General features: G+C 34.2%; 2 protein-coding genes across 2 annotated transcripts; one reads left to right on the forward strand and one right to left on the reverse strand.

Annotated features, from left to right (window-relative positions):
• Positions 1–2,266: 2,266 nt before the first annotated feature.
• On the reverse strand, positions 2,267–19,652 carry LOC117106297 (FAS-associated factor 1-like). The gene is made up of 15 exons (XM_033247655.1): positions 19,545–19,652; positions 17,731–17,888; positions 17,281–17,423; positions 16,813–16,910; positions 15,793–15,893; positions 14,035–14,224; positions 11,283–11,366; positions 10,270–10,399; positions 9,766–9,911; positions 8,798–8,952; positions 6,874–7,010; positions 6,354–6,442; positions 5,757–5,927; positions 5,379–5,594; positions 2,267–5,002 (listed from the first exon to the last, which is right to left on the reverse strand). Exons 1-15 carry the CDS (start codon positions 19,605–19,607, stop codon positions 4,910–4,912), a joined length of 1,974 nt encoding a protein of 657 aa, XP_033103546.1. The 5' UTR covers positions 19,608–19,652; the 3' UTR covers positions 2,267–4,909.
• A 94-nt stretch (positions 19,653–19,746) lies between these two features.
• LOC117106298 (cyclin-dependent kinase 4 inhibitor C-like) lies at positions 19,747–25,410 on the forward strand. Its single transcript, XM_033247657.1, has 4 exons — positions 19,747–20,013; positions 22,275–22,432; positions 23,281–23,505; positions 23,751–25,410. The coding sequence occupies exons 2-4, from the start codon at positions 22,301–22,303 to the stop codon at positions 23,889–23,891; spliced, it is 498 nt and encodes a 165-aa protein (XP_033103548.1). The 5' UTR covers positions 19,747–20,013; positions 22,275–22,300; the 3' UTR covers positions 23,892–25,410.

Below are 25,410 nucleotides of genomic sequence, written 5' to 3' on the forward strand. Positions count from 1 at the left end.
GCACTCCTTTAATATGGGTACAATTTTCAATTTGTTAAATAATCAGAAAAATTATAGAAAAGTAAACATTGAAAAAGGTTATTACAAAAAAATATGAATGACATTGTGATCACCTTGACGTTGTAATCATCTTAACCTTGTGATCTTGACCTTATGATCACCTTGAACTTGCGATCATCTTCACCTTGAGATCATGCTTTTCGGAGAATGAAATAGTGATGTGTAATATTTTATGAAATTACAAATTTTGATGTTCTTGAATAACCATAGATAAATATTAGGAATTTATTTATTCATTAGACTTAGACTTTTTTTATTCCTTGTTTCATGTAATTATTTTTTTTAAAGATCATCGGAGGAGGGCGGAATAAAAATTTTAAAAAAATTGGTTTTGCCAAAAACATTGAGACAGAGGAGAAAATAAAAATAAAATTTTAATGGTGAATGTAAAATAGGATGGTTAAATGCTTCAAATTTATATAATTAGGAAGAAATATACATATCCTATCTTTGGAGACTTTAAAAAAGTTTATTTTTTTCTGAAATTTCCACTTTTTCATAGCGGTGGGTGTGCTAATTGGCCAGAAATAAAATTTTATTTTTATTAAACAAGGTATAAAAAAAGTCTTGCCTTAGAAATGTATTTTAGAAAGATTAAAAAACAGTAAACCTTGAAAAAGATTATTGCAAAAATGATTTACACTTTGTTAGGTTCTGATACTAAAGCCAGACTCCGGAAGAAACAAAAATTGATATGTGGGGGGAGGGAGAGAAGGGGTGTAACCCCAGTTTTTAAATATTTGATAACCTTTATCTCATTAAATGTGAGAAAATCAGTTGTACAACATATCGAAAAAAAATGTTTTCCTTCAGAGCCCGACTTTAAATTAATTATTAATACTTTAGGGTTGCGATCATCTTGCCCATCATTGTGACCTTGTGATTACCTTTATCATGCTTTTAGGGAAATATGTAAGTGTGGCAAATAGATGTACAATATTTATAAAGCTTAGTTTTACTTTTAGTTTGCCTTGTACCTTATTGTGGGAGCTGCATTTCTTAATTCTTTCTGTATTATAATTGTGAAATCGGTGTAAATACAAAATATGTACTGTAGTTTTTTGATGTATTGTGTGTGGCTAACTAACCTTTAACCTTTTATCAATGCTGAGAAATCATGTGAAATTTGATTCATTAAAATACTAATTGTAGATATGTTGAGCTAGTCCTTTTAGAAATCATGTAAAATTATATTCATCTTACCAATTGTAATCAATCATGTATTAATTTGTCATTTTAACTGTAGATATCAAGTTGAGCCAATCCATTCTAGAATCTAAAGTGCATTAATAAATGCTTTTTGTCAAAACTTAATTGTAATTGATTAATCTTTTTAAAATTATCGGTACATATTATTAATATGTTATTGAGGTCATATTAAAATTGATATGTAATAGTTTATCATTGTTTCAATTCTCTATTTGGTCAGTTTTCAGCGTAATTTAGCAATGAGCATGTTACATTGTGAGATGTGTATGCAATGCATGATTTTATTTGCCTATTCAAATATCATTATTGGCAATCCCTAATTATTGTGGATTTGGACCATACTAAGCCATAGATTTTTATTCCGGGACCCCCAACCGAGGCTCTAGTTGACCTCTTAGTTTGGTTTTTGAAGCCACCACTGCCCCACCAGGGGTCAGAGGGGCCTATTTTTACATACTGATCCAATTATCTGATAGAATGCACCTCAAAGCAATCTACTTTCTGTTTGTAATGCGAGCGGCAGTTTGGTGGGGTTTTTTTTGAGAATTGTGTAAAGGCCTGTTTATACTTCAATGATAACAATAACGATAGAGAAGCTAAAAAGCAATTGTTCATAATATAGAATACAAAAAAAATAAAAGAAGTTTACACACTAGGACGATTCGATAACAATTCATCGTGTATATGATAAAAAAATATTTAATCAAATCAGATGACATCATAATCATGGATAAACGATATAATTGGTTTTTGTCAAAACTACTACGTTTTTAATGTTTTTCCATGATTATGACGTCATCTGATTTGATTTGTCAAAATATGTTGTTATTGCATCGTTCTAGTGTAAAAACTTCTCTTATTTCTTTTATTTCTATATGAACAATTGCTTTTTAGCTTTTTTATCGTTATCGTTGACGTATAAACAGGCCTTAAGGATGTCAAGGTATAGTAATTTCAGATCTTTTCAACAAATGAAAATGACAGAGCAACTAATAAATGAAAACTTTAGTATCAATAGATTTTAATATTAATTTCAAATTTAAATACTTTTTTCAACTTTAAATATAGTTTGCAACAAAAACATCATAAAAAGTAGTTTCCTGGAAAATAAAACTGGCTTTCAAATTGCAAAACATTGGCCAGTCTGCATGCTTTTTGCGCAAATAAATTGCATTCCATAATCAAATACAGGTAATACAAACATCTATGTATGAATTAAAGTGAGCAATCCAATTATAGTCATTCTATAGTAGTCAGAGGTGAAAGGTCAAAAACTGGAAAAAGCTACTTTCCAGGGGACCTGTTTAAATGAGCTTTCTTTACACATCTAATTCCATTTTGCTATGCATGGTGATGCTCAGCGACACTGACTTTTGGGAGACAACTGATAATACAGTAGTAAAAACATGCAAATACTGTATCGTGAATTTGTGGAAGATAGATTATTTTACGGGAGAGACTCCTTTAATATGAGAGTACAGGAGGCCTTTCCAATTAACGGGACCCTCCTGCGAATTTGCGGAGACTTACCCCTGCAATGCATGTCTTTAGATGTGACTGATAAAATCTATCACAGCCAATCCGGAGACAAATAATTCAGGATGTTTACATTTTTAACAAGCATTAGAGGATTAATAATATAGGCTTGTAAAAATGACATCACCATATAAGACTGATACTTTGAACATTTCACTCAAGTAGTACCGGTCAAGAGATACATATATGTAACAATAAATAAATAATAACCCAAAATCAGGAAACCAATTCTATATGAAGATTCCTGATGGGATAGGCGATTCCCCAGCAAGTGATCCCAGCCCATCGTTTTAACACTGTGTTGGCCATTTCTAATACTGTATGCTGTAAATGGGTCTAAATTTATGTACAGGTTCTTTATATTATCTATGAATGATGGCACCAAATTAAAAATGATGTACCAATTTGGTAAATTCCGTAGCAGGTCTACCATCAACTAAGGCAACCCCTCCTCCATCTTATCCTCTTCTCACATAAGGATGAAGATGATTTGGATATTTAAAATACAGCATCTTAGTATCGCATCTTTAAACTCTAAATAAATTGCTTGTAAAAATAAATAGTTGTTTCCTCTACAGACAACCTGTATTCTCTTGACAACTGGTTATAAACAAATGTAGGGTAATGCCTTTCAAAATGACTTAACAAAAACATGTTACAGAAAATGAAAGCAATACCGACATGATAATAATTATTGTAATTGAATTTCTAACCACACTTGTCTACTAAATACTTGTCAGATAATGGCTATTATCAGTATGGGATACACAGTAATGATACTTAGTGTAATATTATGCTTGCATATAACTGGGTGGTATGCTAAATTTGTATCAATGTGGTAATGTGGTGTATGACTCAGTAGATTAGGGAGGTTCAGACATGATCAATTATTCTAGTAGCTTAAGGGGTCAGACAAACAGATGAAGGGCTTCCACTAGGGACCAAGTAATATGTGATTCTAGTCACTTGAGGTAATAGACATTAAAGGAAATATATGCATATTATCCTAATAGTTTAACATGTCAAACAAAAGGAGAATGTACCATACTGCATGTGTTATCATTGTAGCTTAGCATATTATAATACTTTAGGAGTCAATTCTATCTTGTGTCAGCCTCGTGTTATAACATTAGCATTCAGCCACAACTGACACAATGCGATTACATATGTAGTAGAAGGCAAAGATGGGGGGGGGGGGAAGGGATATTCATATATCCATATTCATTTTATTTTTTACTACAAACCACTATTTTGTATACCTTATGAATCAACAGCCTATTAGGGTAAATTACTGTTTAGTTTTATGTTTAATGCCCATATCTAAAGTGCAAGTCTAATTTGCAACAGAGAGGTATCTGACTACAACAAAACAGAACAACTACTAATAATATAACAAAAAAAATCAGTAAAATGGGTTGATGTTTAGTGCAGCATGGAATCTTCATCTTCATGCTTTCAAAAACTTCATAATTGCTAGAACACCTTAGCTTCCATTATTGTAAAATGTTGTGTTTTGTATTTTTAAAACAATTCACAGAACTGTGAATTAACCAGTCATGCTTTCAAAAACTTCATAATTGCTAGAACACCTTAGTTTACGGAGCAATGCATCAAAAAGGACTTTGAGTAGACCTACAATTGGATATTTTGAAAACTGACGGAGATGGATAAACAGTACCACACAAGTTAAGAACGTCAATTTTCATTTGTACAGTATATGGAATTTTAAAACATTGTTAGATACCGTATGTATTTTATACCATTAGTTCTTCTGTATTTTTATATTATCTGTAACAAGCAACTTCATAGCAAGATGTAAGTATTTTTACTGTTTTTTAATTGCACAGCATGCACCATAGCAACAGCTACGACAACACTAGCCACATGGCAACGCCCTGATGAACGATGATGACTTAAAACTGACGCAGCTGCAGTTCACAATAATTGCCTCTCAAAATTTTTCCCGCCATTTGAACATTGAACATCCACTGTAAAACTGTTCACTGTTGACATACTTTAAAGTACACACACACACATCTTTGACATTTCCCCCAAAAAATTTGATTCAGTACATTTTGCCAACTGGATATCAGCCGTTGTATGGTTAATCTACATCTTGTCGTTCCTCAACAAACAGCGTTTCTTGTGGGAAGAGGCCCGAGTCTTTAAATGTCTTAGAACTATCCAATAATGTTACCTATTTAATTAAAATAAGAAAAAAGAAAACATTAGAGCATTTTGGTTTAGGCTTAGTAGTAGTGAAGGTGGTAGCAGGAGCAGCTGCAATAATTATAGTAAAGTTGTGGAAGCAATGCTAGCAGTTGCAAGCCTAATGCTTGGTAGTGGTAGTAATATTCATAAAAATTAGATAAATACCCAAAAGGCTGTAGGTTCTGGGGGGCTTCTCTTTCATCCCCCAGTTGGTCCCTGCCACTTGAACTCAATGGTTAACCTAAGTGGACCATCGACCTCACAATTGGAGCCCGCAGCTGCGCGCCCCAGGGTTTACACTTGGAGGCCTTGGTAGAAGTAGTAATAAAAAAAAGTAACAAATATGCAATACAAACACTTACATCTCTTTTTGGCCATGTTGTTAATAGTTTGTAGTCTTCTGTGCGATAACCTTTCGATCCAATGAAGTAAAACAAAGTCTTTATTGCATGATTGGCATAAAATCTACGAACTAACATCTCTCCATCCGGTAGCCTCATTCTGAGTGTGCTCACACCATCTTTAACTTCTGCAGGTGGTTCTTCTAACACCTGCTGTTCCAAGGACAGTCTTATTGCCTGAAAGGTCAATTAAATGACACAATGTATTTTAGTAAATCATTTTCTGTTGGATAAGTTTTAATAACACTCTGTACATGAATAAAATCAAATAAAAATTATACAAAAATATATATATATAGTAAATTTTATAGGGTAGAACTACTGAGCAATCCTAGACACCTCATCATTTTGTTCCTTTTCTCTTCGTTCCTGGTCTTCTCTCTCTTGCTTTTCTCGCTCTTCTCTCTCTGTTCTTTCCTTTTCTTCTGCCTTGGCTCGATCTGCTATAAGGGAAGCTTGGTAGGCTGCATCTTGTTCAAGCCGTAGTTGCTCTGCTGCTAATCGCTCAGACTGTAAGTTAAAGTCAATCATAATTGAATAGGTAGTAAATTTGGGCAGAAACTGTGGGGGTTTTGTGGTAGCCGCAATTCAGTTCCACATCTAAGAGGAACAGTAAACCAGGAAGTAATTCCCTGCTTTGTTTCAAACAGTGTGTTAGTAAGCATGAACAGACTGGGTCATGTTGTACGCAACACTAACACTTAAATGTCTCTAGTAGAAGATATGGTACACTACAATCTGAATTTCGTAGGGAGGGTAGCTTGATGGAATAAAATAATAGACACAAAGAGAGTAATGGTTTTGCGAACACATCTTAAAATTCATAAATAACTAACTGTATAACATTTTTTTACAAATGTAATGTTCTACAATTTTAAACTAATGTATGTACATAGAGCCTTGAGATTTAAGAGAGTACTTGAATGGTTCACCTACGTCTTCTGCCATAAATACAGATCGTTGATGATTAAATACGTCTACAGAGTGGACCAATGCAGTCATCATTTCATCTAATGATGTGTTTCCTGTTAAAACATGTTAATAAATTAGTGAAAGCTTAATTGTTATAATCTGTGTCCAATTGGTACTATTTCATCTTTTAAATAATAAAATCAATGGTTTAATTGATTTCTATTTATTTATATATATATTTTTTTTTGGGGGGGGGGTTTCTGAAATTTTACTACAGACAGTATTATATTAACTATAATAAAAATTATTGTATACTCAAATTCAAGCACGAGAGGGTCACTGCTGGCCATCCAGGGGTGCCACAATCACAAACGTTCCCACCCAGCCCCAACCATGGTCGGTCTGACGTGGTCCAGGCCCTCAAATTTTGCAATTCCCTCCCTGCCCACCCAACCCTTCGACCTGTCTCTTATACACATCTAGATGTGTATAAGAGACAGCACACACATCTTCATTATTTGTTAATATTAAATGGCACCCTCACCTTGTGACACTGAAAATACTTCTGCATTTGATCTAGTCTTCATCACAATAAGTATAATAGGGAACTGGTCGTCTTGTATATTACGCACTGCTGACGCAGCCATGCTACCAAAATGCTCCGTACACATATTTAATAACCTGGGGAAAAATCACAAAGAAGTTCACATCATTAACATAGAGGCAGCACAACTGGCTATATAACCTCTGTGTGTGGCATGAATACTGTCATGTCCTTGGTTCTATTCTAAGCTGCTGCTCTCTGTGAAGATGGGCTGTAGAGCACAATCTAACTTTTTTACTACCATTGATATCAATATCATCATTTACAGGAACAATTCGTCGCTCACATCACAAACTAACACAATCAAAATAGATTGGGTTAGTTCGTGAAATCAAGATAGCGCGTCAAAATACGCGTTGTTGTTGTTAACGACTTTTTGTGTGGTAAAGAATACAAAATTACTTGACAACCAATATGCGCTCGTTTTGACGCGTTACTCTGATTTCACAAACTAACACAATCTACTTTATTTGTGTTAGTTTGTGATGTGAACGACTAATTTTACAGCCATAATTCGTCACACACAACATAATTATCTGTGATTTCTACAATCATTCATTTTCACAAGCAGATGTTATAAAATTCAGGGGAAATTTACAACCATTTATTTTTATGATTATAATCCAAATCATAATTACTAAGATGAGACTTTTTTATTTTAGTTCAGCGAACCTACCGCCTGACAATAATGACGCTTTTGAATAATAAAATTACATTTTTAACCAATTAGCACACTAATTAAAGTTTTCCATTCTTATTACGCCCACCACTGCCTTGAAATCTCAAAGATATGTATATTTCTTCCTAATTACATAACTTTAAAGCTTTAACCATCCAAGTACTACACTGTTTACATTCAACAATATTTTATTTTTATTTTCTCCTCCATCTGGATGTTTTTGGCAAAAACCATTTACTAAATAAAAAACAAAATTTCATCTTGAAAAAACGTAAGTTCACTAAAACACGGTATAAAAAATGTCTTGCCTAAAGGATTATAACCATTAAGATATGTTCAGTAATCATCAATATTATGGTTGTCAACAATATCATCATCATTATTACCTGTGCTATTTATAGCAATAAAACTATACTTCCAAACACAATATACTACAGCAAAAAATCCATTTTACGAACGTCAATTTTACGATTAGTCAATTTTACGTTTAGTCAATTTTATGAATGGGCTTTGCCCCTGATGATGTCATCATCGACCAATTATTACCGTAAAAAAAGTCTGATTGCGCACGTTTTACCAAGTGATTATGTATATGTTTCTTAATAAAATCAAGTTTGTTGTATTTAATTATCAATAGTTCAAACTTTTCTTCTATTTCCAGTATAATAATCAATATATTAATGTAATAAACCTAACAAAAACAAGAAACTACCAACGCAAGTGTCGTCGGATTGAATGCACATGTTTACGATGACGAACGTGAATGCTGGGGTCAGCAACTTATTGACATCGTGAATGCTGGATATGATCGCGAAATGCATGTAAACAACACAATTCGGCGATCTAACAAATAGAAAGAACACGTTAGAAAGGTCTATAAAACTTACAGATGTTTGAATAAGAGTTAAAATAATTGTTAATTGTTAAGTGGAATAATGCCAGCGATTAAAATAATTTGGTTTTTATCGAAGGTAAATTCAGCTAGGCTGTAACGCAGTAGAACACGCTGCTGCACTGTCGGTTCGTGGTAGGCATGGCCGCCGTCAGCCTATCGGCGCTCAATGGCAGGGGATAGCTAGGCTTAGGTATTGGAAACTGACACCCGATCTAGTTTACAAATTTTTCAATTTACGAACACCCCTTGGTACCAAGGGGTACGTAAAATGGAAGTTTTACTGTACTCACCTTGCTTTATTAATGTCCAATGTTAAATCCCATGCCCAGGTCACAAAATGATGGCTTAGGAAGGATACGATACTCTCAGCGCATAACAATTGACTACAAAATACATTAACCTGTACACTACGGTCATGGTGAAGATATATTGCTAAAGGTTTCCTCTGTAAAGACAAAAGAGGAAGACATTAAATACCAGACACATATACTGTATGTAGCACCCATTATATTATTGGGGAAACATGAATAACAAGATAATTGAAACCCTAACCACTTGTACCATGCCTTTTGCCAAGTGACATAAGGCAACAACGATGTTATAGGCCTTATGTAATAACATTAGGAGCAGATCATTTGATTCCTAAGAGTTCTCTAGAAAACTGCCAAAATGAATCGAGTTTCAAGTGAACTGATTATAATTACAGCTTGTCATTGGATCCAACAATTGGCACACCAAAGCCAAGCGTAACCGTTTCCACTTAGTGCTGAGTAAGCATAATCGTGCTGCATTACACAAACAGAGTACAGAACTGCAGTAGGTCTGACTCTTGGGGTTTAGTTGGGAGCTCAATCCTATATTTAAAAAAAAAGTGCTACCACAAACTAGAGGGCGATCTTTAAAAGAACATAAAAGGCGTTTATAAATAGAACGCCCCTATCTCGTGGTAGTAATTTTTTCAATGTTTCATTGCGTGCATACAGAAGGAGGACAGTCGGACTTCTTGCAATTCTATACTCTATGCTAATACATACAAACCACAGCATTCTATTATGTACCTTTCACACTCCTGGGTGGAAATTAGATAAAGGTAATAAAATGCCCAGCCCAAGGACACAAGTAGAATTATATTTTCATATAAAATAATGAAAATTTAAAGGTGCTATAGAAGTTGATTGATTGATTTAGCGAATATTAGGCACATGTATGTAATTGTATTTGCAAGTATTTGCATTATCCACCTTGTAATGGTACTTACATCTGCTAACGTTGGTTTAAAGGCTTCTTTAGTTGCATCATCTAGTGACCCTAAAAAGAAGAATGGATGCCTTTCCCCATAACGTTCCTCAAATTCATGTGTAAAATGCGCCAGTGCCTCTGTGGGGTCTTCGATTCCTGATGGTACTAAAGGTTAAAGGTGAACAGAGATTGGTAAATATAGCTCCCTGGTTGAATAGACTTAGGAAACAATGTTGTAGGTTTCAGTAAAGTATTAAAGGAGAGTATTTTGAACATAAATATACAATACAGATAAATATAAGATTAATTTTTAGTCAATATGTGGTCCTCATGAAATTTAGACCTTGTTTTTTTCAACAATGACACATGTGACAAGACTTGAACTTAAATCCAAGTAACTGACAGGTGTAAACTTTATCATCAAAACATTTCCCTTGAAAATTAAATTAAGTATTACAAAATTACATAAACTTTCATTGACTTTTTGATTTTTAGGTGATTGAAAAGGAAAAAACAATCTTACATAGAGGTTTAAATTTATGTGTTTGATGGTTTTCATCACCAAAAAACTGTGTATCATCATCAAAATCAAACGTATCGGCTGCATCTTCAAATTCATCACTATCTGTGTTGTAGTCTTCATTTTTTGAATTCTGTAAAAAAAAAATACAAGTCAATACTCTAGCAAAAGTCAATACTATAGCAAATATCAATACCGTAGTCCCTGTTACCTGTACCTGTACCGTCACCTTCAAAACTTTAGAACTGTAACCAGCGATGGCTAAACTCACCACCCCCTTTTTTTATCAAATCTTTCTCCAATAGCTCTCATAAATGAAACCACCTCTTCCCTTCTTCTTCAGCGATGGCTGAACTCCAACCCCACCCCCTTTTTTTTTTATCAAATCTTTCTCCAATAGCTTTTATAAATGAAACCACCTCTTCCCTTATATCAAAAACCATCTACATTATGAAGGAATGCAACCTCTAAATGCTAGAATGTTACAGCTCCAAGAGTCTTCGGGTCTAGACCCCACCAAGAGGTCTTTGTCTGGACCCCATCAGAGTGCCTAGTCAAACCCCAAACCTGTGGACCTCATAGTGAAATGCCCCCTTAAGTAATCCTTGATTCGGGCCAGCACCTTGTCACTATCACTACCGAGTCATCATGGCTGCCACAGCACTAATATCACGTTTCTTTTATCGATGCTATCGTTATTATTATCTCATACCCATTTCAGTGTCACCTCCATTATCATCATCATTTAATCACCACAATCATCAACTGCCACCAAGATGATGATGATTCTTGTCTCTCTCATTATTACAATACAATTCTCAATATCATCATCATCATCACTACCACCATCTTAATTCTTGACAAATTATATTCTTGCCATCATGACCACAGGTCTCACTATCTTTATTATCTATCACCATTCTCTTCCACCACATTCTTCATCATCATCATCAACCATCATAATTATTTCATCACCATCATCATCATGATTTTATCACTCTCTACTAGATACTTACATGCGGTTTAGAGTGGTTTTCCTTTACACGACAAAATGTCAACCTATGATTTGGATAGTTAAAATGGCAGTCAGCAAGTGTTAGCTGCAAAGAAAATTGATCAACAATAAAAATCAAATACTGTAAACAAATGAAGAGTGATACTATTAGTATATGAGTGAGATCCATTATACATAAACCAATAAATGAAAACAAATAGGAATTGCCTAACCACCACCTTGAATTTCCAACCCCCCCCCCCCCCAACCAGCCCAGAATAGCACTGCAATCCCTATGGACATATTCATCAGCATTTTAATGTGTAAAATGCTTCTTAAACATATTTTCTATCTATTTAATATGGCACTATTGTCAGTGCCATATTAAATTACATTCAACCTAGGTCAAAGGGTCTGGTGTATTTTTTTTCACTTTTACACTTCCTTCCACAATCAAAAGCCCATTTGTTAATTTTTAATAATTTCAAAGCCTACGGAAAATGGCCCACATGATGACCTGCATGAATTAAGCATTCAAACCTTAAAGGGTTAGGTTAAGTTGTTGACATTTTAGATTAAGAAAGGCAAAAAAATCAAACTTTGAAAAAAGGGTGTTGAAATGCAAACAAACTCTTTCAAATCATGCATACAATTTTTAATCCCTTTTCTATCATTGGAAGGAGAAGCAACATGTTAATAGAACATTTAAGTAGAAGTTGAATTTCCAACCCGACCTCTGTGAGGCCAGATGTTCCTATGAAGCCATTTTAAAAAATATTACACTATTTTTAATTATATATAGAAATGAGGAAACTAACAAAATGGATCCAGGACTCTTCTTTAAAGAAAGCTCAATATATATACTGTATTTTTTATTTAGGTAAAAATATTAAGGACTTTTTAATGTCCTGTAATCTAAAGCGATAGTTTTGTTGCATTTTTGGTACATTCCCTTGAGTCTAATTATCATTTAAAGAGGTCAGACAAGATATCTGGTTTTAATAACCCACTGTACCCAGATAACGCTAGATTATACAGAGTCTTGGAGGGCGGGGGTAATAAAGTTCTTGAGTAATACTTTAATATTTATCCAAAAAATTTTTTCAAGCTATAGGGCACAATTACATAATAACCAATACTAAATGTCTGCAACAATTCATATCCAACAGGTGTTTGGAAATTCAATTTTGCTTGTTTCCAAACTTTTGACGAATTTGATGATGACAGAATCACAGACGTACGAACGCACACGCATGAGTGATTGCAAAGGTTCCTATTGCTTAATAACATACTGTACAGTAGGAACCAAAAATGGACAACAAAAAGAATGTTCCTTTTGGTATAGAGAAAAATGGGAAAAATAAGGTCTATGATGAAAAAGATTGGTCTGTCATCAATAGTATCCCTTTCTCGTGCACAAATGACAGTAGATGAAGATATCTGCAATATAAAATTATCCACAGAATTTTAGGCCATAAAATTTTTTTGTTTAAAATGGGTAAATCTAAAGATAGTAGTTCATTTTGTAAGAATTATACTGAGACAATTTTTCATATTTTTTGTTCTTGTGAGTACGCGATCTATTTCTTCCAATCTATTATTTTATGGATTAAGGAAAAAACCAAAATCAATATTATTTACGACCAAGACATGGGTATTTTTGGAATTTGTAATTATAAGGAGAAGGGATTAAATTTAATTTTACTACTTGGCAGAGACCATATATATAAAAGGAAAATGGTGGATGAAAAACCTTGTTTTAATGTATTTAAAATTCAGCTAAGGAAATATTATTTTATCGAAAAATATAATGCAGCTGTAAATGGAAACAATAGCTCATGGGAAAGTAAATGGAAAGGTTTGCATACGTTATTTTGAGGTGATATTATTTTTTTTTTATGTTTTTGTTTTACTTCCCTGTTGTCATATATTATTAATTTTATTGTAAGTTGTTTCAAAATGTTGTACTTGTACTGATTTCTGAATAAAAAAAATTGAAATGAAAAAAAAAAAACAAGGAAATAAATTTATTCAGGTAATCAACCTAATAAAATGTTACAGTTGAAACTGATATCATATACAGATCTCACCAAGACTATTAAATTTTAATTTTAATAATAATAATAATCATAATAATCATACTATTTGTCAATTGTATACAGGTTTACACAAGGTCTGCAAGTGATTTATATTATTACCCTGGTTAATGGAAACATGAACATTTACAAAATGCAACATTAGTAAAGTTTTTCTAGTTGAGCATAGTGACACATCCAGAAATTTGCCTAAGACAGGGATTAGAACATGTTCAACTAGAGTCAGAACTTAGAGAGCTGTCTAGGGCCTCCAGTGATTGGGTAAAATCCATACCTGGTAACTAGGATCAGACCAGCACCAAGTGGTGTCGCTACCGTCTGAAGCCTGTTGATTCCACTAGGCAAATTTATTCGCGCGAACCAAAAGCATCGGTTCAGGTGCATTCGCATTCACATTTCTATCGGAATTTTTCTCTTAAATGAAATTAGTAGTTCAAACTGTCTCTTCTTTTTGCGAAGCAAAAAAAGCTCAACCAGAGCTCAGGAAACGAACTGATGCTTTCGATTCAGGCGAATAAATTTGCCAAGTGGAAAACAGGCTTGAGGAAGGGGAAAATTTCTCCCGATTCTCACTGGTAGCATTACTGGTGACGCATGAACTCCCAGCATAAACCCAATATATTCAATATAGAACATTTATAGCTCAATGAAGTAAGTACTTATTAACTGTAATCTTACCGTGTCATCTCCACTGGCTTGCGGCCAGTCTAACCAGTTTTGATGTCTAACAGCAACTGACGTTAATGTGTACACGTCTAGCTTTACTTCTCTTATGGTCTTGTTGGCTGGGTACGTCACATGTTTCTCTTCCCCTGTGTCCTGGTCTCGAATCAACAACTCATATTTTAATACAACTTCATTGGGTTCTCTGAAAGAGAGATATGTTTTTGAGTTACCTAGGACTGACTAAGCATTTCTGTGTAGGTAAGGTAAAGGTTGAAACCTGAAGTTCTGGGCTCACAGGCCGGAGTGCCAATCTTTCTTAAGGCGTTTGCGCCAGACTGTGCAAGGCTGTTGGGGGGGGGGTTCGCCATTCCTCCCACACAGCAGTCTGTTTTACCTTCCTACAATATGCTTACTCATTTATACTCATGGGTAAAGAGAAACGTAGATAATGTGTCTTGCCTAAGGACACAAGCGACTTGCACAGCGAGGGTTTCGAACCCCTGACCTCAAGGTTGAGAGTCCAAGCCTCAACCATTGTGCCAACCGCTTCTACTAAAATTTACATTTCTGTGTATAAATGGCTTATGCCTAAGTTGAAGGTTTAGGTTTTTTTACTTACATTTACATATTAATATTTAAAAATTACAAACTGTACATGACTTTTTAAAAGGTACTATAACTGTTAGCATATAACATTTAAATAAAATGATTGATGCTAATACCATATATGTAATTATTAGAAACAGGCAGTTATTTCAAGGTATGCAGTGAAGTGGATATGATCAATAAGAAAACATGTTTTCCAAAAATATGCCAGGTATTTCCGATAAAAATGAATGGTCTACCTACAAGAATAGCAGTGAGTCAAAAATATTTAACCTTCAACCAAAAAGGAGCGAAATGTACTATTAACTAAGATTAGTGATAATACAAAGAGTGCAAAAACTTTGCACAGCAACAAGTTATTTTAAATGTATGACATAACTGGCTTATAATAAACCGACCAATCAATAGACTAGGTTGTAATCAAAATTTATTTATCATTATCCTCTCACCACTAGCCCTACAGTCTACTGAATACACACAGATTGTCCAAATACCTTGATTCTTTACCCTAATATCTTTTTTTAATAATAGCCACCTGAATTCAGATAATTCCTACTCTACACCACACACACACACACAAATTAAAGTATCAACCAATCAAATGTATGCATGGTTATGTCATTCTATTTATAGATCCTAGCCTGACAAGAATTGTACCATTGTTTGTTGATGGTAGAGAACAAATTAATCTTGATTGATGGTATCATAAAAAAACTAAATGCTAATTGTACATTACAATAGACCAGCATATCTCTAAGGGTCAAGAATGGAATTGTCTTCATACCACAATTAATTATGTCATATCTATTTATAGATAACAGACTAATACACCCACATATCTGAACATCCTACAATACTAATGCTGTCTACAGTTTACTAAATGAGAATTCAATTCAATTTTATTTTATTACAAATGAAAATACATCATTTGGGTATTATATAAAATGGTAAATATAAAAAATTGCACATACATTAAAAAGTGATTGCATAAAAATATTTAAGAAAAAATATCGCCTGAATTTTCTTATTATTATTATTTTAAGACCAATCAAGTGGAACCTGGGGAATACTTTCCTATTCAGGTGACCATTCCTTTCCCTCTTCCCACAATGTACCAGTAGCCCTGCCCATGTTTATGTAACTATTAATGTTTGTACAACTCACCCATTGTTTTGATTTTCTTCTATAGAGTCTGTTTCTGGTATATCTGGAGTCAGTAAGAATAATTTGTTATGGAGTGGTAGATGAAGACTGGCAAGCAGGTCCTGTTGACAAAAAAAATGTTACATGAATTAAGCATTGTTTTGTTTAATTCTTGTATTGGCCAAACAAAAAATGGGTAGCTTATAGTAGGAATTTTTTTTTTCTTTTGTTTTTTTACCAATAATGTGTTTATGCCTAGAAAGTAGAAAATACACAAAAATACAAAAAAAAACAATTTTGAATCTATATTGAAGAGCAAAACGATCGCATAACACTGTCGTATCGCCTACCGTCGCAAGATAAGCCTTTTCAGTTCATTCAAAAAAATATTTTTTGTTGTAGCCAAAAAAAAAAACAATTAAAATGTGGACCCTCTATTTCGAACTTTTTGGGTCGGTTGCCAACAAAATATTTTTTTTTTATTTGGCCCTATCAACTACGATACTGTGGATAGAGCCTTAATTATTTTGGATTCCAATTGTAAATAACCCGTGCAAGTACTGTAGTTTTTATGAAAGTAAATACCCACTGGTGATATAGGACATTATATATTCAAAGGGGGAAAGATGTCCAACAAGGGGTACTAACTTTCACCATAGAAAACAGAGGGATGCAGTGGCCTGGTCTGAAGTGTCCTCAAAATTGTTTTATTAAGACAAAACACATAGTGAATAACCCATCTTCAACAAATTCATGTGTGCATGTTTTTACAGTATTAATATGTCTCCCTCAAGTCAGCTTGTCATGAGTATCAACATGTACAACAAAATCCAAAAGCACATGTTTAGAAAAGTCATCAAACAGAATTTCCCTAAGGTGACCTTTTCCAATATGAGACACTTGCTTTAATCACATGATTAGGACAAAATCAATCAACTTATAAGTAATGCCAATACATATTTGGAGAGAATAAAGATAGATATGTTTCCATGTTTCCTGTTCAAGATTCTTCACATTTTTTTAGATTAAAAATCTACTTACACTATCTTTAGCTATAACCCTTCCACCTGACCAGCCTCGCACATCCATCATCGTAACTGGTATTTTTAACTCTTCATTCAGCAATTTCTTAACAGTGACTGCAAACAGGGAAAAAAATACTTTCATTGGTCAATTAAAGTTAGAATATCTAAAGAACCAGTTATGCATACAGATTCAAATTTTAAGGAAATAAGAAGAAAAAAAAAAGATTTTTCATCAAATTTTGAATGCTAGAGAGGAAGACTGATCATTTGATCATTATTTGCGGGCGGCAGGCTTGCTAAATAAGGTATAAAAAAAGTCTTGCCTTTATGAGGCTTGTGGAGAGGAGAGCTGATCCTTCGGGACCCTTGATCTATGAAGGTTCATGAGGCTTAGAAAGAACCTTCAGATTGATAGATGTGTGCCTAGACCACCAAGCCCACTCCTACAATGCTACACTATTCATGTCATTGATGTACAACTTACAAACCGTCATGGAATCTTCTACTCGTAAATGAATGGTCCTGTCTCTATATTCAACATCAAACTGAAGTCGTCTGACTCGTGGTGGTGGTGGCTCAAAATTTGTGGACGCGCATGGTCTATTGGATGGTGATATGCTAGATGCCCTAAAGATAAGAACATAAATGATTTACTTATTATTACACAGCAAAACATTACATTCATTATCTATGTGTGTTTAAATGAACATTTAAATTTATGGTTAGTTTAGTCGCACTATTCACTGCATCGCCACCAATCACAGGACTGAGAAATCAGCATACTTACATTCGTAAACGGATGAATTCTGGTCCTACAAAGGTTTAAACTGAATGCAGGAGCATGCTAAAGTAATTCATATTTTTTTTTTAAATTCTGATAATTTTAATACCTACTGCACAAATTGTTTTAAAATATAAAATTTCAAAAACCTACTTTACTACAGATGGCGTCAAATCAACCATCTCTGTGTCCGGGACATCTTCCACCGGATTATCCGTCACCAGGACACTGCTAACCGCCTGTTGGAGATTCCAGTCCGATTGCTCCAAGTGGGCTAGGCATTCTTCAAAATCATTTATACCTGTACAGGCCTATAAAAACACATTTAAAATTTACATTTCTTTATTCTGATGCTTTTTCAAGATACTGTAGAAGGAGACACCTTTGAAACCAAAAAAATTTTCCCCTTAATATGGGTTGGCCGTAGTGTTAAAAGATGCACTTTCACACGACTCATGGCAGAAAGGTGTCCCATTAATAGAATTTCCCATAGTAGGGGTTTTACACTATACTGTCAGTGTTGAATCAACAATTTAAATAAAATTCAATGTTTAAAATTCTCATTAGGCCTATTTGCTTTCATTTAATAATTAAAACAAGATATAATATTAATAATTAAAACATTATACAGTTCAATTTTCTCAAAATTGCGAAAACTGAAATGTTTTGATCGGGATTTCATTGGAAATTGGTAACTTGATCTTTCAAAAGTTAATTTAATATTTTAAGTTTTTCCTGGCTTTACTATAGCGATAAAATCATTCTTGGGTCCAGATTTGTCAAATATAAATGCATAAAACATATCTCCAAATTGAAAAAAATAACATACAAACAAAATGAAAACATGATTTGATTATCCATTTATTAAATCCAATATTAATTAGAAAACTGGATTTGTAATATTAATTAGCAAATTGGATTTGTAATATTAATTAGCAAACTGGGTTTGTACTGGATATACTCTTTCATTGTGTTGATAATCAAAGGGTTATTTATTAAAAACCAAAAAATAACCCATCTCTCACTATTAAATTCAATGAGTTAAGAAAGTTCATTTAAGCAACTCTCCCAGATGCAAAGGTCTACAGAGTTTTGAAATGGGAGGGGGAGCGTAATGGGGGAGGGGGAACACGAAGGTCAAGAGGAAGTGATTGATGATTAAGTGTTTGGGGAGGGGCCCTAGTCTGGTAAAATAAAGTATGAGGCAATTTTGCATTACTTGAACATATTTTTTTGGCTTTAAACTTTTTCAGTGGGTGTTGGGGTCCCACTGGGTGAGGCGAAACTTTTGGGGAATTCGCCACTGCCCAAATGTGGCTTCTTCTAACTTGGGACCCCGGTCCCCTTCCTGTAAAACTGATTGCTTTCTTTTCCACAATGTTTGAATCATCTGCAATTTTCCATGAAATTGAATACTGTGTCTCAACATAAATGAAAATGTAAACGAAGAGGTTTGGTTTAACCAATCATGCCCGGGCCTAGCAAAACATAAGCCTGGGCCTACTAGTACTGTACATGTAGGCCCTAGTCTAACCTAGGCCAGTTTTGTACCATCATAATAGCCTAGGCCTAATTATATTGAAAATATTTAATGAATTAATATATTTCTATCAAAATTGATTAACTCATTATCTGACTGATTAATAATTGAGCGACAAAACACTGGCAATAATAATCTCTCAATTCAGTAGAATACAAAATCTCTGGCCCTATCTTCAACGTCACCAAAGTAAATGTTTAGGACCGAACCAGAAAAATGAATGAAGTCAAGCCTTAGCCCTTATTATCCCGTCTGTTTTTGTTTGTCATCTTGAAACCAGCCTATTTAACTAACAATATCTTGATATGTGCGCCTAGAAAACACTGTATTAGCACGTCAAGTGGTTATTGGCATGTTATTGTTTGGGTCTATAACTTTCATTTACACGTTTGAATGGATAAATCACAATCTACACTGTTTCTTTTACCTGAAAATCAGCAAGTATTTCATCCCTGTTCGTCGCCATTTTATGTAATGCGCATGCGCACATGGAAGGAAAATGACAGCATTATTAACTAGCATTCACATAGCAGTATGATTAATTTTGATGACGTCATCTTCTAAAATCATATTCAACCCACTATTGGCTTTTTCGAAACTTTGACTTGTTCAGACTTGATATAGAGCGCTATACGGGGAAGTTCGAGATCTCGCAATTAAAAACCGAAGTATAGATAAGCAGAGAGTAGTCTCAGGATGCCATCTCAACTGTCAACATTAAACTGTAAACCAGCGTAAAACAACTGTAAAGAGAGAACATACATAATAATATGGTATACTATTAGGCCTATTTAAATCAACTGATGCAAATTTGAAAAGAGTGACAATGAGCAATTGGTGTAGCACAACCAAAGTGCTGTAGCATATGTGATTTATTTGATTGCTAGAGAAAAGAGGTAAGGTACTATTTAACATTAACTTATTTTTTTTATTATAGTATAGGCCTATATATAGGAAGGCCTATATCATCCTATATCATAAAGGCAAGGAAAAAAAATAAAAAAAATCACTAGGCATAGAGCCTTACTATTATATGGTAATGGTAACTTTATTTGAAAAACATATTCAGAAAAAGTATTTTCCTATTGCGATTCGAGCAAAATTGGCCGCAGCTCCCGGAAGAGGAACACTCAATTTAGGTATGCGCGCGAAAGGTTCACAATTTGCGCACGCGTCTAATTCTTGATCTTGCATGATCATACTATAGGCTTATACCTTGGCCATAGGCTCAGATCGATAGTGGGCCTCTAGGGGTTAAATCGTTTGGATGTATGCCAACCTATCTTGAACAATGGTTCTATAGATTATGTTTTTCTTTCACTGCCAAATTCTATTATAATCGAATGTCGCAGTGCGCTTGTGCTTCCTTTACAGTACTGGCCTAGCCTGTGAAAAAAAATATGGAGTATAATGCCCCTGCAGTTGACAAACAAACACGGAAATATTCATGAAATCAGCAGTGTAGGCTTCGGCAATATATTTTGGCATATTAGCCTAATTACTAATTAAAACTATGGCCTACATTATTAACTACAATTTAAATCAATCTGCAATAAAATATATATATCTGTTTTCTTTCTTTATATAATATAATATATATATATATATATATAATTATATATACATTTCTGGCTGTTAACTTTTTAGTTGTTGCTTAGAAAATTGTTTATCTCTATTCAGCCATTGTTCCCACAACATTGTTGTTTTTCAGTATTTATATATATATATATATATATATCCGTTTTCTTTCTTTATATAATAATATATATATATAATTATATATATTTTTCTGGCTGTTAACTTTTTAGTTAACAACAACACTGTTGTTTTTCAGTATATTTCCTTTTAATCTATGTATATATATATATATATATATATATATATATATATATATATTATGTACGTTGTACCCGAGGAAAATTTGCCAATCGTAAAACAAATTTTTTGTAAAATATTAATAGGCAATAATATATAATCCACATGCGACTCCTCTTTCTACTCTTTGCCAAATGTGGGCCTCTTTACTATCTAATAGTAGCAAAGTTGTTGTAGATTTGTAAGGGTACAATGTGTTAATGACTTCATAAACTTGAGTATTTGTAAAAACACGGAGGATTGAAAGTTGGCAAGTTTTTGCTGGCCTATTTTTATCCTCATTTTGGGCCTTGCGGGGACTTAGCAGGGGATGTAATTTCCAAAATGGTTACATGCATGTGAGAGTCCCGGCCACCTCCTAGCAATGCGGAGCATCGTTTTAATGTACATCCCCGGCTAAGTCCCCGCCACACCGCCGTAGTCCTGGGAAAATGCCTCGCTAATAAATGATTGGAGGATAAAACCTACTTGAAGGTTTAGCCTACAGTAGGTCTGAATCGGAGAAGCAACGTGAGAGCTAGGCCAAGGAGATGAGGTTCCTTGATGGAAGCACTACGCGTGCGTATCACTTAGCAGTTTCCATGGAAGTTTGGACTACAATTGACAAGTGCATAATCTGTCTCTTATACACATCTAGATGTGTATAAGAGATAGATTTTTCAGTGGGATTGAGCACTGTTTCACAAAAAATTGAGATATTTTTTATATATATATATATATATATATATATATATGTATACATATACACATATACATATATAGGCTTATATATATTTTATTTTAACAACTGAGATAGTCATTGTTGATTAAGTTTCCTGTTTCATTTTGCCCGATTTCCATCCCACATAAAATCCCCTTTTTTAGATTCATTATCGAAAGGAGTTACAGTTCCGTGTTTTGAGGCATTTAAATGTTATGATCAACCAATAATCGGCGTAATCATGAAATCGAATGTTATTGATATCCTATTAATACCTTCTGTATGGATGCTACCTTATTCCATTCCCGGATGGGCTACATTATCTTTATTTTTGTGTCTATTCCTTGTTCATATTAGAGTAGTGTAAAATATTATTTACACGCTAATTGTGTTTTAAAATCTTTCAATTTATCCGTACGGTTAGATGTAAACCTAATTTTGTTTAAATAAAAATAATAAATTATAGAGCATCACGCAATAAAAAAAGCCTTTCTATCTGCTTTGCTTTTTTCTTTATGGGCTCTTCACTGATGTAGAATATAACAATGTTGTGAGGAGTTAATTGTACTTTTGTATTTCCAGACTCAAGGTCAGAGACTATACGTTTAATGATGTCGAAGCAGCATCCAAATCAGTTGACTGTCGCTTCCACTCGTGGAAATTTAAATGAAGTAAGGTCACTATTGGAGCAGGGGTTTCCCGTGGACTCACCGAATAAGTACCAGCATACTGCGCTACAGGTAAATCGACGTGATAATAATTTGTCATTTAATTTTTTTTGCAAGAAATAATAAAAGAAAGATGGAATATGACGTACATAAGGCCTCATACGTCACCATCGCGTATTTTAACAATATAATTAATGCAGATAACAATGCCACAGCATAGGCGACTGTTTTTAAATATGGAGGCCATAGATCTATTATGTCCCGTTAAATTCAAGCTCCGGAGGAAAACAATTGTTTGATATGTTGTTTAACTAATTTTCCAAAGACACAAAAACTCGATTAATGAGATACGATTTTTGAATACTTAAAAACTGAGGGGAAAGGTGGAAAAGGGATGGTTACGCCCTCTCTTTCTTTTAAATTGTTTAAAAAAAAATCTGTATCCCAAATCCTTTCTCTATGCCCAAATCAACCGTTTCCGAGTTATTGTCATTGAGGCCATATTATGCTCAGAGATCAAATGGTCACTTTGCACCATAAATGTTCAATGTGACTGCTACATACTACAGTATGGAATGTTGGAGTGGAAGCATTCAGTCTACTTTATAACGCCTTATTTGGGATGGTTAATGTTTTTGCTGGTATGATAAAGTGCAGAATACTGTACCGTAGCTCTCTCTAATAACAGAATTGCGGATTCAGGGGGTTGCAAAATTCCTCCGCCTCCCCACCCGTCGAAAGCAGCTGAAACTCTTATATTTAAATGCCAGAAGGACCCTACAACCACAATAATGGAATACACCAACACCTCCTCGGGTAGGTCCCATCGTATCCGACCGAAAGTTTCGTTTCAGATCCGATGTGAATGCATATAGGGCTAATGCCTAAAAATTCTACAATAATATTTTACTATAATCCAGGCCGTGCCAGTATCCTGTCCTGAAATAGTAAGTATTTTACTAGAGTATGGTGCAAACCCGAACCTCAAAGAACCAGTTATGGGCGGCATTCCACTTCATCAAGCTGCAAGAGAAGGTGCAACTGCAACGTTGGAGTTAATGCTGCAATTCGGAGCAAATGTCAACGCACAGGACAAAAACGGAGACACCCCCGCTCATCTTGCAGCTAGAAAGGGTTATCTGGAGGTAAGCTGATGTTATTATATTTTGGGGTTTTTTTTTCAAAGCTTTCCCGGGACAATTTCTTCCAAACATGTCATCTCTTTCCGATATTCATCCCCACATCATCAAATAAATCTCGGTTCGACAATCGACATGGATTCTGACCTCCCTCTTCGACATGGTTTCCCCCTGATCAGTCTTCTTAACAACTTTAGGCCAACTGAGATTTGAGCTCGTTAATTCTTATAGTTGTCTTTTTTTTCAAACAGGCATTCAAAATATTAAATCCACTAGCCGATATGACGATCAGAAACCATAACGGAGACACACCATTATCAATCGCAGACCGACACCCAGAGTTTCGTGACTGGATCAACGTAGCAAACGTGGATGGTCAGCGGAATACGTGATCAAACATAATGAAACAATCGGCGGGTGATACTTCATCGATTTACACAAAAGCTAGCAATAGTTATGCTAAGCATAAATTTGTAATATTATATAATGATATTATATGCATATTATATTATTTATACATATTTTTTTAATAATACTAAATATAGTTACGGTATTAGATGATGTGTATTTTGTTGAGCACAACTAAGACGTAGGCCTAATGTATACTTATTTTAATTCAGCAATATCACTAATATTATATTATAAATTAATTATTTAAGGCCAAATGAAGAATAGCATGCTTCCCGTCTCTTGTCATAGGCCTCGCTCGATATACGACTGTTGTGTGATCGGGGAAAAATTCCATTCTTTACAAAAAATCACGGCGGGAAATATACAGTATATTTTTTATTTGGCATAAAAATTACTCAAGGCCAGCAAATGTGCAATTATAAAAATGTGGTAGACCTTAAAATATTATTTTAGCGCGTATAGAGACCTTGTTCATTTGCGCTTTATAACGAAGATACACCGTTATCAATCGCATTACTATTACTATTAATTATTATTTTTTTATACAATGACAGCGGGGATCCATTGAAATGTGTCGTCTCTCCTGGTGAGTCTGGGGGTCTGAGCCTCCCGTCTGTCAGGTCAATCCGCCGCCGGGATAGGGCCGATTATTATTTTAGCGCTTATGACCTTATTATATTTGCGTTAAGCCTACAGTACGACTATAACGGAGGTACGCCCTTACCAATCGCATTACTATTAGTATTATTATTTTTATTTTTACATAATGACAGCAAGAAACCATTTTATTTGAATGTGTACAGTATCTTTGGTATCATGATGCCAGGAGGTCGGTAGTGTGGGGGGTTAGCCTGTCGTGGGTCAGGTCAAACTTGAAAATATATTCGTATTCACACACTCGAAGATTCTTTACGGTTTACAATTTATGTATATATTCATAAAGCATTACCGCACCATCAAGGCCGGCAATTTCCTTGTGCCCATATTCTGAAAGTGGACTAACTCCAGAACTTAAGGTAGTCTAGGATTAACTTTAGTCCTAGACTAAGTTCCGCTTTCGAGAATATGGGCCTTATAATACTCTAGTATTTATCTCTTTACGTGTAACATTTTTCTATGTTAAAAACGATCTCTTCAGATACCGTATCCGTCTACGTTTCTGTAAGTTCATTACGCTTTTTAAATGTTAAGGTATCACAATAGCCAATAAAAAGATTTTAGTTTAGAATAATTTCAACTTATCATGATAGTATGTTTTGTGCACGATTTTATCATGTGTACCGTCAAATTACGTACCGGTATAGGAGAAAAATCTATGTTTGTCGAAAATAATTTGTAATACATTTTGTACTTAACCATTTTGCGAATTTATATTAAACACATTAATTGATTTAGTACAAAAAAAATTGGATATAATTTTACTGCAAATCATTTTATGTTGTAGAATTATGATGTAATGTAATGAATAAAATCCAATGTTGGTAGGCTTAATACAGTAAA

This window comes from Anneissia japonica, unplaced genomic scaffold (assembly GCF_011630105.1).
Source record: "Anneissia japonica isolate Jap-2015-1 unplaced genomic scaffold, ASM1163010v1 scaffold287767_len825999_cov190, whole genome shotgun sequence".
Lineage (NCBI taxonomy): Eukaryota > Metazoa > Echinodermata > Crinoidea > Comatulida > Comatulidae > Anneissia > Anneissia japonica.